Here is a 14,764-nt window from a genome sequence, read left to right on the forward strand (position 1 = left end):
GCTGAAGCCAACGAACTTACTTTACGAACATATTCGCTTGCTGGCTGGTACAGAAAATATTAATATGGACCAAGCCGGGAACATCTAAGTATATGAGACCCCAAGCTGGTCCCCTTTTAGCCCAAGGCCAAGGCATTCCTGAAGGCGTTGTCCAGACTGAGAGAAATGCAAATAAAATTCCATTCTAGTAGTAAAGGGGAGAGACGCTAAGAACTCCCTGTGACGTCGGACAGACTGTTGAATGTGGACGGGTACCCGTGCATATTGCTCCCACTCCTCTTCGAGAGGGCTTAGTAACCTTTTTCGCATTCTGTTATTCTTCTTTCAATCATTCAAAGCATTTCGATTGAGAAAAAGTGTTTTCTTTTCTAAGGATTCCTCGATGGGGGAATTTTTTCTGTTGCGAAATAGTATATTTTTACAATACATCTTTAAACGGAAAGTAAACGGAAATCCTGTACATAATATGATTACGACGTGCGCAATCAACTCAAGCTGTAGCATTTCACTAACCTCCAACCGGAAACATAAAGTGTGTGTTGCTAAACTGAAAACCTTAGAAAAAGAGCTCTAGGAATTCACAGAAATTCGCATACATAACTCCAAATCAAGAGCAAATAAAATAAATAATCACAATACAGTACCAGCTCTAAGCCCACTAAGGGCTTATCCAAAAATCAGCTCACGAGAGAAAATGAAACAAAACAAAATTCAGTTTTTTTCCCGGAGGCGGAGCTAAACGGAATTGCAGCCATACTATGAAAATTTGTGTGGTTCTCTCTTTCTAGTTTCTTGTTTTGCTTAGCTCCTCTAACACAGTGTAGCAAACAGAGCTACTGCTTTGCTCTCCTCTAGCACCAGCCACGCTCTCTGGTGATCGTTACCTCTCGTTCTCACTCCGACTGCTGCTTGCTGCTTGCACTTCCACCCTCGCTCGCTTGGGTTTTTGTCCGACCAAAAACTTGTTTCCTTGGGACTGGTCTGAGAATCTCACGAATTCGTTTTAGTCTTGGTGGCTGACCATTTCAAAATCAGTTTCGAGGTGTCAAGCAAACGAGCAGCATCACTGAGCATTGCGCATTCGCATGAGCAACAAATCAAAAGTTAAAATTATCTTTGAGAAAATTCTTGCTTTGTATATTTCCTAGTGATTGTGAACATTGAAGACTGTTTGCTAAAAACAAAAAGTAAAAGACAAGTGTTGTTGATATTTTCTCCGAGCCAAAACAACGGACTACTGCAAGATATGGCTGTATCGGCTCTCAACATGACTCCTTACTTTGCTGGATATCCCTTCCAAGGTAAGCACTGATAGCAGATCACAGATTCTACGCACTGCCCTATTACCAATTACCACAATTACGAGTACAAAACGTCAGAGTCGGACATTGAAAAGTGCTGGCTCATCATTTGGGGCAGCGCTTTCGCCCGCTGTTTTCAAAACGAGAGATCATTACCCGGTCGGCAGCATGATCAGCTTTTTGACTTATTGATTGTGATCGGGGACTGGACTTGCAGGCCGGTCAGCATCCCAGCTTCCAGCGCAGACTTTGCAGACTTTTTGGCGCGGTCGTCTGGCCAGCTCTGGACTTTACTCGTCTCTGCCTCTGTCGGCTCTTGCGCTTTGATCTTGGCTCAGTGTCTGCATCTGAGCTGGGGTTCGCGCTTATGCTTTGGGTCTTGTGTATCACGTACCAGTACCGTCAGCGCCCCAAACAACAGACTCCGACCCAGACCTGGACATGGACAGCGACTGCGACTGCGACCGGGGCTTTATTTCTCTTTTTGGTTGTTGGCCGTTGTTGTGTTTTTGGGGCCTGGCTGGCCTTTATATACTTATATTAGCTTGCACAGCTGGGTGTCCGCAGCGCTTATGGATTATTAGTTTGATTTGATTGCATGGGCCAACATGGGATGCAGCTGTGCCGCATCATTCTCCCTCCTGATCGGCAGTTTGAGTCTTTCGGTCTCCCCCACTGCCTCACTGATCAGCGCTTTCTTTTCTTCTGTTGGAAAAGACCTACGCAAATTGGCAATTTGCGTTTTGTTATGTTTACAAATGGCCAACGAATCGTTTGTAGCTCAGCCCAACAAAAGATCGTGCGAATTGATCCTTGAGCTGATCCTACTTAGTGCATTTTCGAATGCAATGCATTCAAGTGGGCAGTGCAGTTATCTGAATAGATTACTTATTGCTGCTCAATCGAGCGCAGAAGAAAAGTTAATTGACAGATCCACCTAAGCATAGGATAACGGTCCGGCCACACACATGAAATGTACATAGAACAAATGCTGCTTGTAGATGTTCAATACGATTGAAGAAGATGGATTATCTGGAATTGAAAAGAACTCTTTGGTCTTGATGCGAGTACTAATCATCCCTTCTTTTTCGTTTACTTTTAGGACAAGGTCGTGTTAATCAGCTTGGAGGCGTGTTCATCAACGGTCGTCCATTGCCAAATCATATTCGTCGCCAAATCGTCGAGATGGCAGCAGCTGGTGTCCGTCCTTGCGTCATCTCTCGCCAGTTGCGTGTTTCCCATGGCTGTGTCTCCAAGATCCTCAATCGCTTCCAAGAGACCGGTTCCATTCGCCCTGGTGTAATCGGTGGCAGCAAACCTCGTGTGGCCACACCCGACATTGAGACCAGGATCGAGGAGCTGAAGCAATCGCAGCCTGGCATCTTCAGTTGGGAAATTCGCGCCAAGCTGATTGAGGCCGGAATCTGTGACAAGCAGAATGCCCCCTCGGTTAGCTCCATCTCGCGCTTGCTCCGTGCAACCTCTGGTTCAGGAGCCTCACACAGCATTGATGGCATCCTCGGAGGTGGTGCTGCCTCGGCGGGTAGCGAGGATGAGAGTGAGGATGACACCGAACCCAGTGTGCAGCTGAAGAGGAAGCAAAGACGCTCGCGTACCACTTTCTCCAATGACCAGATCGATGCCCTCGAGCGCATATTCGCTCGCACCCAGTACCCAGATGTCTATACACGGGAGGAGCTTGCCCAGAGCACCGGTCTGACTGAGGCCCGTGTCCAGGTCTGGTTCTCCAACCGTCGTGCTCGTCTACGCAAGCAACTGAACACTCAGCAGGTGCCCAGTTTCCCATCCACAGCCACTTCATATGGAGCTACAGCTTCAGCTTCCTCTGCCACAGCTCCCAACATGGGCATGAGCTTGTACAGTTCCCAGGCGTGGCCCGCATCGGGAGCGGCCTATGAGACACATGCTGCCTATGGGGGCTCGGTTGCTTCCATGTCACCAGCCAGCAGCACTGGCAGTAGTTCCGCAGCCCACAGTCCCGTTCAGTCGCAGGCTCAGCATCCAGTCACTGGCAACGATTTTATGAACTCCGCCTACTCCATGGGATCTGCAACTGCTGCATATCCTCCAACTGGATCCGCCGGAGCCTACGCAATGCCCCCAGCTACTGCCACATCCGCTGAGCAGCTCCGTTCACAGTTCGCCTCCGCCGCCGCTTCTGGTTCTCATCACCCCTCCTCGTGGGACAGCTACAACTTTGCTAGCTCTTTCTTCCCCTCTACTGGCTCCACCACCAACCATATTGGCGGCTACCACCATCAGGTGGAGCAGAAGAGCTCCATGGTACCAACTGCTTCAGCCTACCCCTACTTTGGCTTCTAGGACAAGATTGCCAAGACTGCTGGCTCTACGGAATTGGAAATTTGATTCGATATTCGCTGGCTAAACAAATAAAAAATAACGTTTTATTATTTTATCGTACTTCTAATCTACTAGTAGCATTATCTTATTTAAAGACCCTAAGACTGTTAATAAATATTTTGAATACCTAGTAAATTTAAGCAAAAAAGCGAAAATCAAAGCAATAAATTTTAAAACTAAACTGGAGAAATTAGCATTTGTGTTTTTATTATCGAAACTAATGGGAAAGGCAATGGAATGGGCACCTCTGCCCATTAAAAAAGTTTCGTTTAGGGCGACTGTTAGCTTTGACATTTTGGCATTGGTGTGCATCATTTAGATGGAGATATGTAGTGTCAACAATTTTTGGGAAAATCCATAACCAGCCTTAACAGCTCCCAGTATTTTAATGTAATTGAAATGGGATTTGTATCCCATCAGAAAAATCTCTTCGCTAGAGACAATCTTCTCACACTTAATTAAACTAATGGCATTGTCCAGGTTCTTGGACCACACACATGCTCTGTTACGGTCATGTACATGTATATGTCGCCTGGGCTTGGACAGAACCACAATCAACTAATCCTTCAAAATCGAACACAAAATGTCCCCTAAACTGACAGGGGAACAATGAACTAACACAAGGATCGGCCTGAAGCTGAAATATGCCTTGTAAAGTAAACATTTCTCAGTCATGGACGATGGCCTATCCAGGATAAAGGCGCTCTCTTGACATATCCAGACAACAAGCCGACTCATGATCTGACAATTAAACAATTAGATAATAAAACGACAAGCACGCACTGCGTATTCGATAATACGAATATAATTTAGGAATTGTCTATTGTTTAAGGGACCCACACACATAGCAGAAAAATAGAGCAATTGACAAAGGAGATGCGCAAAATATGAGCAGAGAATCCAAGGAGCGACCACCAACGTCAAATCGAAGGGTACTTTCAAGATGCCGCCAAGTTGTGGGCCTGGTCAAAGATGAGAGGACCCGAAACTGGAGAGGAGCAGGAGAGCACACGGGAGTTAACAAAGCCATTGACAAAATGCGGTAGGGAAGAGGAAAGGAAACTACATACTCGTATGGTTTAGCATCTCCTCATGGACTAGTTACGACCGATCGAAGTCCTGGGTGGTGGTGTAGGTGTAGGTAGCCGATCCTTAGGATAGGCCTTCCCTTTCCCGTCGCACTCAATTATGTGTGCACAGCGGGCGTCGCACTTACCACCTAGAATGAATACGTTCTCTGGGTCGTCCGAGTGCCCAAATGAAAACATCAATTAGTTCATATCGCTTGGGTCTTGGGATACTGAAGAATAAGAAGAATCCTGCCACGACGACAGGTTCCCTAGCTCTCTTTCTAGCACACTACTATATGTCACTACGAGGGCGATAATGTGTGTCAACTGTGACAATCATAATTGATCGCCCAGCATAGCTCGTCCTGGGGAGTTCTCTCCTGCCTGGGGCAGTTGCACTTTGTTATTGAACTGCCATACAGTAGCCTGCGGCTTCGTTTGTCCTGTCCGAGCCCACCAACTTGGATATTTTTATAAAAATTAAATTTGTGTGGCAAGTCGAGAGCTGAGAGGCATGCCCGAGTGTGAGTTCCGATGCGGCACATTTGACAAAGCTGTTGAAAGGCCCTCCCGACTGAAAATGATCGTGATTTATGCGTTTTCGATAGTCAGCCCAGCCCTCACTCACCATCAGTTTTAGTGCCGGTAGCATGCGAATTTCATTTCTTCTTCTCCTCAAAGCCAACTTCCTGTGTGGCCGGCCAACTTGACTGAGAGTGTAGCTCCGGTAGCTGGGTTCACTTTGTGGTCGCTTTGTCTCGCGATGCTGCATTTTGATTGATGATCAGAGATCGTGTTGATGGACGACATGATGAGCAATTGCAATTGGCGGATAATGAATTCGAGGCATGAAAATTATTTTAGACCTCAATCCACAGCAATACTAACGCACCTTGTGCGGATTATTCTGACCACTTGGCAACATAATATTTTTCAAAATTGTTTGTCTCCAATCTAAATTGCAACTGTTAATTGCTACCGTTATCCAACGTCACGTCGATTCAATGATTTGCACCAAAACAAACATCAGCAACCGAAAATAATACATTTTCAAGTGTTGCCGCCGTGGAAATTTTCCGCTAATTTTTCACGTACTCATGCGCTTGTTTCGAACCACACGCCAACAAAAACTTATCATATATTCATTAAAAATGATTAACGTATTAAATGGCGCAACCCAGCAACAAGTGTGTAGGAAGTGCGAGGGGCGAGGAGATGAACGATATTCGTGCATGTGCTCATGCTCCATGCGAGAAGCGGCCGATGGAAGCCAGCGTTGATAAAACATCAAAACCAATCTGATAAGGAACGCTTTAAATTCCGTTACTTAACGCAAATTTAGAGCAGCGTATCTCTTTCGGTCTGTGCGAGGGCTGACTATCAGTTCACACAACATTTGGATGCGGTTGGTTCCTCTTAGTCTTCATATCCGAGGGTGCCCTTTTGCTGTTCCTGTCTGCCTGCCTGTTTACGTATATTTCTTTTCTGCACCGCTCCAGGGCAATTACGCATGAATTTCGTTCAATTCGCGTTCAAAATTTGATAAGCCTGTTGTTTGAGTTACGCAGGCGAACTTTTAAATTAGACCCGTAGCATTCTTTGGTGACGTGTGATACGTAGTTCAGCAGGTGGTTTAAACTCAAGTGGGTTAGCTATAGAAAATCAAACGGCAGTAAAAGATCGAATGATGCAGGTATTTAAAGGATTACTCTCAGGATAACATCCCAAATGTCTTAATACCCACTGAAACGAGCTTTAACCATCGATTCGTTGGGGACGGAGGACCCTTTAGGCGATCTTTGCTTCCACAAAGTCTGCAATTCGGAATCGATGACGCAGATGGAGACGAGGCAGTGGCAGTGGTAGCGGTGACGTGACGGCAACGACCACCAAATAACATTATAATTCAATAAGAAACCCCTTCGTCCGGGAGAAGACCAGAAACCAGACACGGAGACCCAATGCCGAAGCTGAAGCTGTGGAGGAACGAGTGAATAATGGTAATGCAGCTGTGCTGCGATTTAGTTTGCCGGCTTGGGCCAATTGAACTGACTGGGCAGCGGCAGCCAGCTTGTCTGCACCGACTACAAATTGTTGTTATTGCTGCCGATGCTGGCCAGCAATTGTAGAAATCATCATGGTGGGCAACATATAATTTACATCGCTGATAGAGCTGGAGACGGGGAGGGGATCCGAGCCGTCGGTGATCTTCTTTGAGCTCAGCACTCGGCAGCTTTAAGCAAGCGTAAAAATATGCACAAACGCCAAGCGAATAAGCTAAGGGTTCTCGAAATATGGATCGCAAAATGTGATTACAATCGAGTACTTTGATTATTTATTAAAGCCTGCTTTTGGGTGATCATCGATCATTGAACATCGCTGAGCCAGCGTTTGATGCAATTGCTTGATCAGGTTGCACAAATTGAATGTTATTTTGCAAAATGCGCGCACGTAGGAAGTATACGTGCAGTATACCATAGCGGCAGGGGAGACAGAAAAGACAGAAGAATAAAGCTCTGTGTTCTGTGGACGGAGCGAAGAATGGTAGAGAACGATTGTGGACTTGGCATAGCGCGAGAAGAGTCTTTGATCATTTTACGCTTATTTTCCGGCACACACAGTCACTGACACCCGATGATCTTTAACATATTTTACGCTCAACTTGTGATCAAACCGTAACTTTGGTGTCGTACCTGCTCTCAGTTTGTGGCATCGTGGTATCCGTGGTATCTTGGTATCGAGTGTGCGGCCACCACTGCAGATGACTCATGAACCATTTGGATGTACCATCCATCAGGGTAACTAGCCGGCTATGATATATTTGCATATTGCTTGGGAAAGTTGTCGAGTCGAGTGGAGTTGAAGTTGGTGTTGCGCTGCTGCTTGTTGCCGCTGTGTCTGTGCCATTTTTCTGTACAGTATTTTTCCTTGGCTTATATTTTATTATTTTTATCTTTAGTGCCATTGTTGCACGCTGGCAACGATATTTTCTCTTATTTCTTTGGTGCGCAGCTTTTATGCCTCGCTTTGATCTTTCGCCGTCCCGCCAACTGACATTTGTAATTGTATTGTGCTCTCCCTCTCTCTCTCCTGAGCACGAGTACTTTCGAGTGGTTTCGTTTACAGTACAGTCTGAGTTCGCTCTTTCTTTATCAGAACACAAAGAGTGAGACCAGCGTTTGTTATTATGTCAATTGCTTATAATTTCTACCATTTTCAAAGATGGCTGAATTTCGAAAAGCTCTTACATTGGATACGCCATGCCGCGGCTGACGTTCAGCCTCAGTTTTCCGCTGAAGCGATCTTTCAGGTATTGCAGCTATTTCACCCACAACTAAAGGCTATTATAAGATGTTCATACATAAAACACTTCCTCATCAACCATATACATATGGAATGTACACACATATGTAGGTTCTTTGCAAACATCAGTTGTAGCGTTGAAACAAACTAAACTCTGCGAGCGATTGGGAAACCCAATTTCCATGGCTACCATTGCTCAGCTCTCCCTTTTCCCCCTCACTACCATAAGTCTTTACAAACAAACCAATCATTTAAATGAATTATATTTCGCGCCATTGAAAGTGATTCATTCCCATGCCCAGAGTTCCACTCTAGGGAGGATCAAATGGGAACAATATGCGAAAGGATGTACATAGTAGTCGAAGCTGATAGCGATTGGAAAACGCGTACAGCATACTCGTTCAGTTCTGGGTGCGGCATAAACGTAAGGGGGACTGGACTGCGTATACCACCACCATCATCACTGCCGTCACCTAGCCTGATAGGCGCACAAATTGGCGTGAAGCGTGCAGAAATCATGGAAAAAGGACAAAGACGGGAGCATTATTTTTCAACATATCTAAAACGAAACATTTTTTGACACTTTTTTTTCCTGCTTTGGTCTCCCTGGCAGCTGCCTACCCTGATCCTGATGACGGAAACTGGCGGTGGTAAGGGGAGGCCGATGCCGCGCCGGGCCGGGCCGTGTGTCAGGACAGAAGTCGACGGCACCACAGCGGCCTGCAGCTTGCTTAGCAGAAAGATGGATTATTTTTACGCTTATTTTGATCTGCTCGGTGGATGTTTGCTTTAGGCAGTTATAAACGCTTGGTGTGACCGAGACCGAGCTCCTGCCAAAGTCGTTCCATGTAGTACGACACTTTCCATTCGGGGTTGCAAACGCTAATTTTCTTCTCAATACGGCAGCCATCATGAATTGCAAGCAAAGATTGCCAGAAACAACAACAACGAGGAAACGGAAGCCATAGCAATTCTGCTGTACCATTTATAATGAGATTTCCATTATGGGATTTCTTTTTTGAGTTCAGAAAAGAGACATTCTGTCTAAATTTCTTTTATTAAATAGAATCAGAATAAAATCTGTAAGTTAATACCATAATCTAAACTACTCAAAATCATTAGTTCTGTAGCAGTAAGGAATTACGATTTTTTACACATTTCATTATTCAATGAAAAACCAGCACCTTGCTTATCTTTTCCGGAATTCTTCTCTCCCGATCACCGAAAATTTGAACATGTCCGAAAAATGCGACTACGAAAAAATATGAGAGAAGTTTCTAATAACATGAGACAAAGTAATACGCCATGACCAAGTTAAATTTGTTACGCCCAAGTAGGTGACAGGATGAAAAGTCATTGGGGTGGCTTGTCCATCTCTTGCTCTTTTCCTTATGGTAGATTCGCATCAAAGATTGCGCATTGCTCTAAGCCTAAGCTGTAAATCCAATAAAACCAATAAATATTGCCAAACTGTAGCGGGCTCAGGGCTTTGTGCCTACAAGGATCAGACGAGACGATCTTGATCTACAGCAGGTTGCTTCCACCAATAACTACGAGTACAGCAGAGAAAGGAGGTGCAAGAAATTGTGTCAGTGGCTGAGCAAATCCTTTTTGCCACAACATGACATGACTTTTGAGCCTGTAGGCGTTTACTCGACTTAGGCCTGGGTCAGGCAAGCAGGATCAGTGCCTCTCCGCGGCGTGTCTGCCGATCGACATGTCTTTGATGAGTTTATCTCAAAGAGGTCTTGCTCTTGAACCTCTTTAAATGTTGTTGCTTTTGTCGCCTTTCGGTTGCCTTCTCCCGATTCCTGCCTCTGCGGTCGAATATGTGTAACAAGTGCATAAGGATAATCCGCTGCACACGCGCATTGGACGAACACTTCGTCCAACATCGAGGGTGCCTTCTTACCTTTTCGCTGTTCTCACACGCTTGGCCAAATAAATAAATTGTAATCTGCTTTTGTGTTTGATTTCAATCAAAATGCAGCAACGCCCACGTTGGCTTCGGTCAAGTCTTGATGCCTTGATTCCTTGACTCGTTCTTAGTCTCCCTCTTCCTCTCTTCTGTTCCCTCGTCGGATTCGGGTGCTGGGAGCTGCGACTTAACCTCGGCCTGCGGCTGAGCCATTCGAACGTTTGACAACATGCCGTTTTCTTGTCTTTTTTCGCCAGCTTGTTTTTGTCCACTGATCGCATTGATCTATATAATCGGATATTCTGATTTCAACAGAATTCCAGAGACCCAGCAGGAAAAGACTTAGGCAGCTCCTAAATAATATTTTGGTTGATTTTTGATTTTGTGACAATTTATGGGTTACCTTTGTTCTTAGGCTGCGCTGTTCTTTCACTTGTGAATGAACAAGGATCGTGTCACGATCACTCACGAAAAATACAATAAAGTCACTATACAGAAATTACTGCCGCCATAACAACGCCTTAAACTCTCATTGATACAATTTAGTTCACATGAACTGGAAAAATTTGATGGTAGGAAAGATGGATCGGACTTAACGGACTGATTTACAAGATCAAGATCGATCACGATCGCGGATCAAGCAGTGGAATAACAAAGACCTCCGCAAAATTGCCGTTAGACTTACCTTTGTAGTTAAGCCGACAAATCAGCGCAATACTCGCCCATTTACATTCATATCAGCGAACAATCGCCATGATCGCCATCAACAGCAAAAGCAATAGCAAGTAAGATTGCCTGGGGAAGAGCACTGGCCTATGAATCACTCACAAAAACAAGACGGAGGAACCATCCAACATATTCATGAGCCAGGACCTGAAGGCTAACACAGGCAGCCTCCCCATCGATGGTGGCGTTGGGTTGTCCGCTCGCCGAAGTTGATCCTCCACAAAATGAAGCGCTTAGTAAACCCACCAAGCTGCCAATTCAAGGTCCAAGGGGGCAACCCAACATTAAGTGCACTCAAAAGCAAGTTAAGATATCGATTTTTGATGTTGCAATTGGAGCAAGGTTTCAGTTTAAAGGCTAGAGGCAAATAATGTGGAAAAAAATACGAAAATAGGAAACCTAAAAGAAAAAACTCATGCAACATCCATTTGGTGTCTGGAACATGACTAAAGACAAAAAAGAAATTCATGGTGGCATCGGCGAGAAGCGTGTGAGAATGTAAAAGGATTGATATTGATCAGAATTTATAAATTGTTGTCATGCGTTGTCCCCGCAGCGCATATACGGTACGAGGTACTTTCTATTTCAGCATTACTTCCCCGGTGCAATGGTAATGACAAATATGCTCACTGCGTGATGTAATAGTACGAGCCATTCCGCAGGACAGCATGACCGCACGCCAATACTGAAAGAGAGAGAGCAAGATGGCAATGGCATACAGTTGACACCACACCCAGATTCTAGTAGGCACCCTGCTGAGGGCTGACAGTCAGGTCAGGGTTGATCGGAAAACATAACAAGTCAGCGCATCGAATCGCCATTTTTGCGCTGTCTTCTGCCTTTTGGCGATCTTGTCACGTGATCAGTGAACCTTTTTTTGGCTGTTTGCCATTTGCACAATAATTTTAATGCCAAAAGAGCTCAAAATAAATTACACATCTATCGAGAACGACCAAACTCAAAATCCTCTGCCACTGTGTCTCGCTCCTTCTCACTGTTTCTTAGAGCCTACATATATTTGGCGAACGCTCACTCTATGATTGGATTTACCTTCACACTTCGTAGGGACGTGGAGTAGAATGATTTTATTGTTTGGACAATTAGTTCCGATTGTGAAGGTCCACCAAGCATATGGAGGATCGTGAGGACTAAGCATCGTCAATAGCAGTTCATGTTACTCATTTACAGCAGATTAGCGTCGGCAGTGGCGATCATATAGTATTGTGAAATAACCTGACTGAACCATGCACGAAGTGAACACCGGGAACGGATCCACATCTGCCGCATCTGCGATTCGTTTCGCCTCACAGACATTGCCTCCTACTTGCCACATTATCACGGTGCATTGTTTTTGTCGTGCGTTTATTTATTTATGGGACGCAAGCCAAACCAGGAAAGATTTTCTGGTGGCTAACGTCCTGATCCTTGGACGAACACGATAAATAATCGAAGTTGAAGGGAATAAGTATTCTTAGTCGAAAGTCCAAAGTCTCTTTTACGGTGAAGATTCGAAAGCGAGTGTCAAACATTCTTACTACTGCAATAAAATACATGCTCGTATTCCTGCGACTAATAGACATCAACACCTCCAAGGGATATATTTATGTAGATGTCGTCCTCCTTATTTTGTTTTGATTTCTGTTTCTTACCCACGGCTTCCTTACAGCGGCGGCATCAAGCTCCAACAATATAATAATTTTATCATGAATGTGCAGTGTAACGCCCACCTCGGACACGCCCCTTGTGCCTTAAGCTAGCCGAAGACTGCGAGGCGGCAGCGCAGCATGCCTGCCTTTCGATCCCCGAAAGCGTGGGGAGAGGGAGGCAAACTCGTACGTGCTGTCATCGATCGCGATCGTGGGATATGCAAGGAGGAGAGGAATCGATGCGGAGACCGAGAAGCGAAGCTCCGTCAGGTGATAAAGCTGCAACACTTTGGCCAGCCGGAGCTCTCTGTCCACATGCCCTAATGTGATTACAGACTTTAAGTTTATAAACATCGAGGGGCCATGATGACGAAGAAGACGACGACGGTGGTGCTGCGGCTGCTCTGGTTTGCTCCCGGACCTGGTGATCTTTAGCCCTCCTGTTGCGTTGCAATTACGGCGCGTGCAGGGGACGCTGGTCTGAGTCCCTCCACCTGGGAGAGTTACTACCTCTGCCTCTCGCTCGTGGAACACATGATGAATTCTTATTAGCTGTCGTTGGCCGCGGCAAACTTCAACCGCTCGGCTTCCTCATAACTTGTGCTCTATTTCTCTTGCTCTTCGCTTTTGGTGGGATCAGAATTGTGGATCTCCCTTTAGCTGTCGAATTGGGTCTGTCTACAATCCGTTTTCTGTTGTCTGTTGTCCGTTCCCTGAGTCTTGCCGCTGCTGCTGCCTCACAGTCTGGTCCGCATAAGAAACAACAGCATATCACTGGTATGGGATCAGCAGCATGGGGGGGGGACTGCGTCCCCATGTTGGAGGCACGCGCAAATCCTTAATGGAATTCGCCCCAAGTTTTGTATGTGAGGCCAAGAGAAGTGTGCAGAGTGCTAAGTGGAGAGTGCTTCGTTTCATAATTTACCTAAGCATACAGCTTATAGTATATATAGCATATAGGGTATGGAATCAACGACTCTCTAATTTATCAACTCACTTGTCGTAAAGTCGACTAGAGTTTTCATACTTGATATCACTGGCTATCGCTATTAGCACTTTATTAACCGTTTCTATTACTTGAATATTCTATACAATATATTTTATACAGTGGTGAGAAAGCAAATAGTTTAAAGAATACAATTAGGCAACCCCTAACCCAGTTCATTCATTGAGGTTGACACCTTCCCCATTCACCTGAATAGTGATGTAGTCTCCGTTTCCGCGGGCCTCTCTCTCACGATTTGACTGGGGTGGAGGTGGAGCCATCCCACCATTGCCAATCATACGCCCACGCCTGGGTAATGATCGCAAGGATATCTCATCGCTTTCGCGCCTCATAAAGCGACGGCGTGTTCTGGCAAAATCGAAGGTTTCCCGCTGCCGCTGACTGGACTGAGCGTAAGAAGCATCAGTTATCTGTTGCAAGGAGTGGGAAGAGCTCGATCGAGAAATCTGAGGGATATCCGGCTTAAGCTGAGGTAGCACTTGCCCAGTTCCCTGAACTGAAATCTGTCGATGTCGACCGCCAAAGCATCCAGTGGAATAGCGACCATCTGCGGAGCGTGAACGACGATGGCGGGCCGATTCCCGAGCGCTTAAAAGTTGCTGCGGGTAAAAAAATAATCGATAAATAAAGATAGAGAGTATGGAGTTGTTTGTGATTCGCTGGCCACCTGCTGCATTTCATCCTTTCGCAAACGCCGCAGTCCCTGCTGCTCCTCCAGCTTGTTGGTCATCAGGCTCATCCAGTCTCGTGCCTGCCTGAGCGACAACGAACTCTGCGACCTTTCTGGTAATCGGCTGGGGAAAAGCATTTCACGAGCACCCACCACGCTGCCACATTCGAGGACGAAAACTCGAGGAAAGTCTATTACGAAGTCTCGACTGCGAATGAGATCGGCCAAGGCCGTGGGTCGTGTTGAAGGTGGGCCTGGGTTGGGTTCCGGGCCAGAGCCCTGAGAGCTCAGGTCCACAATTGTTGAAACTTCCGGACGATCTGGTTGGTATTCCAGTATGCTCTCTTCGCTTCCCAGAAACTAAAAAGAGAAAACGGTAAATGGTACCCTTTCTAGTTACGGTTCCATAAGTTTTAATAAGTAAATTGATGCGAGCGGCTCTAAGAAAGCAAACAAGCGGCAAGTTTTAAATAATTTGTGTTAATTTATTGGTTTGGTTCTTAAATAGTTTTAGGTCCACAATTCATTCAAGGGTTCTAGCAAAAGATAATCTTATAAGGTTTTCCGATAACTCTAACAGTAAAATATCGCCTTACACCTACACGCTACCTTATTGGATTTCGATATTAGAGGGCAGTTGAAAAAACAAAACATAAGATATGAATTTGAAGATTATTCAGCGTATATTATTATATTCAGCGTATTGTGTCAGAGCAGTAAAACCTGCTCAAAAATAAAAAAT

The 14,764-nt window shown here is 45.4% G+C and overlaps 2 protein-coding genes across 2 annotated transcripts in view; one reads left to right on the forward strand and one right to left on the reverse strand.

Annotated features, from left to right (window-relative positions):
• Positions 1–1,054: 1,054 nt before the first annotated feature.
• Positions 1,055–3,859, forward strand: LOC111074456 (protein gooseberry). Its single transcript, XM_022367242.2, has 2 exons — positions 1,055–1,301; positions 2,404–3,859. The coding sequence occupies exons 1-2, from the start codon at positions 1,247–1,249 to the stop codon at positions 3,642–3,644; spliced, it is 1,296 nt and encodes a 431-aa protein (XP_022222934.1). The 5' UTR covers positions 1,055–1,246; the 3' UTR covers positions 3,645–3,859.
• A 9,534-nt stretch (positions 3,860–13,393) lies between these two features.
• The window catches only part of LOC111074460 (protein goliath), a 28,813-nt gene continuing 27,442 nt past the window's right edge, over positions 13,394–14,764 (reverse strand). The window contains exons 7-8 of the mRNA XM_022367248.2: positions 14,020–14,382; positions 13,394–13,951 (exon numbers count right to left, since the gene is read on the reverse strand). Of these exons, the coding sequence (XP_022222940.2) occupies positions 13,508–13,951; positions 14,020–14,382 (807 nt within the window). The 3' untranslated portion in view covers positions 13,394–13,507. The remainder of the gene's footprint in view (positions 13,952–14,019; positions 14,383–14,764) is intronic.

The sequence above is a fragment of the Drosophila obscura genome, unplaced genomic scaffold (assembly GCF_018151105.1).
Source record: "Drosophila obscura isolate BZ-5 IFL unplaced genomic scaffold, ASM1815110v1 contig_151, whole genome shotgun sequence".
NCBI classification, from domain to species: domain Eukaryota; kingdom Metazoa; phylum Arthropoda; class Insecta; order Diptera; family Drosophilidae; genus Drosophila; species Drosophila obscura.

Coding starts and splice junctions, on each gene's coding strand:
- LOC111074456 (XM_022367242.2), top strand. CDS start 1,247: ATGGCTGTATCGGCTCTCAACATGACTCCTTACTTTGCTGGATATCCC. Junction 1,302..2,403: donor TGCTGGATATCCCTTCCAAG/GTAAGCACTGAT, acceptor GTTTACTTTTAG/GACAAGGTCGTGTTAATCAG.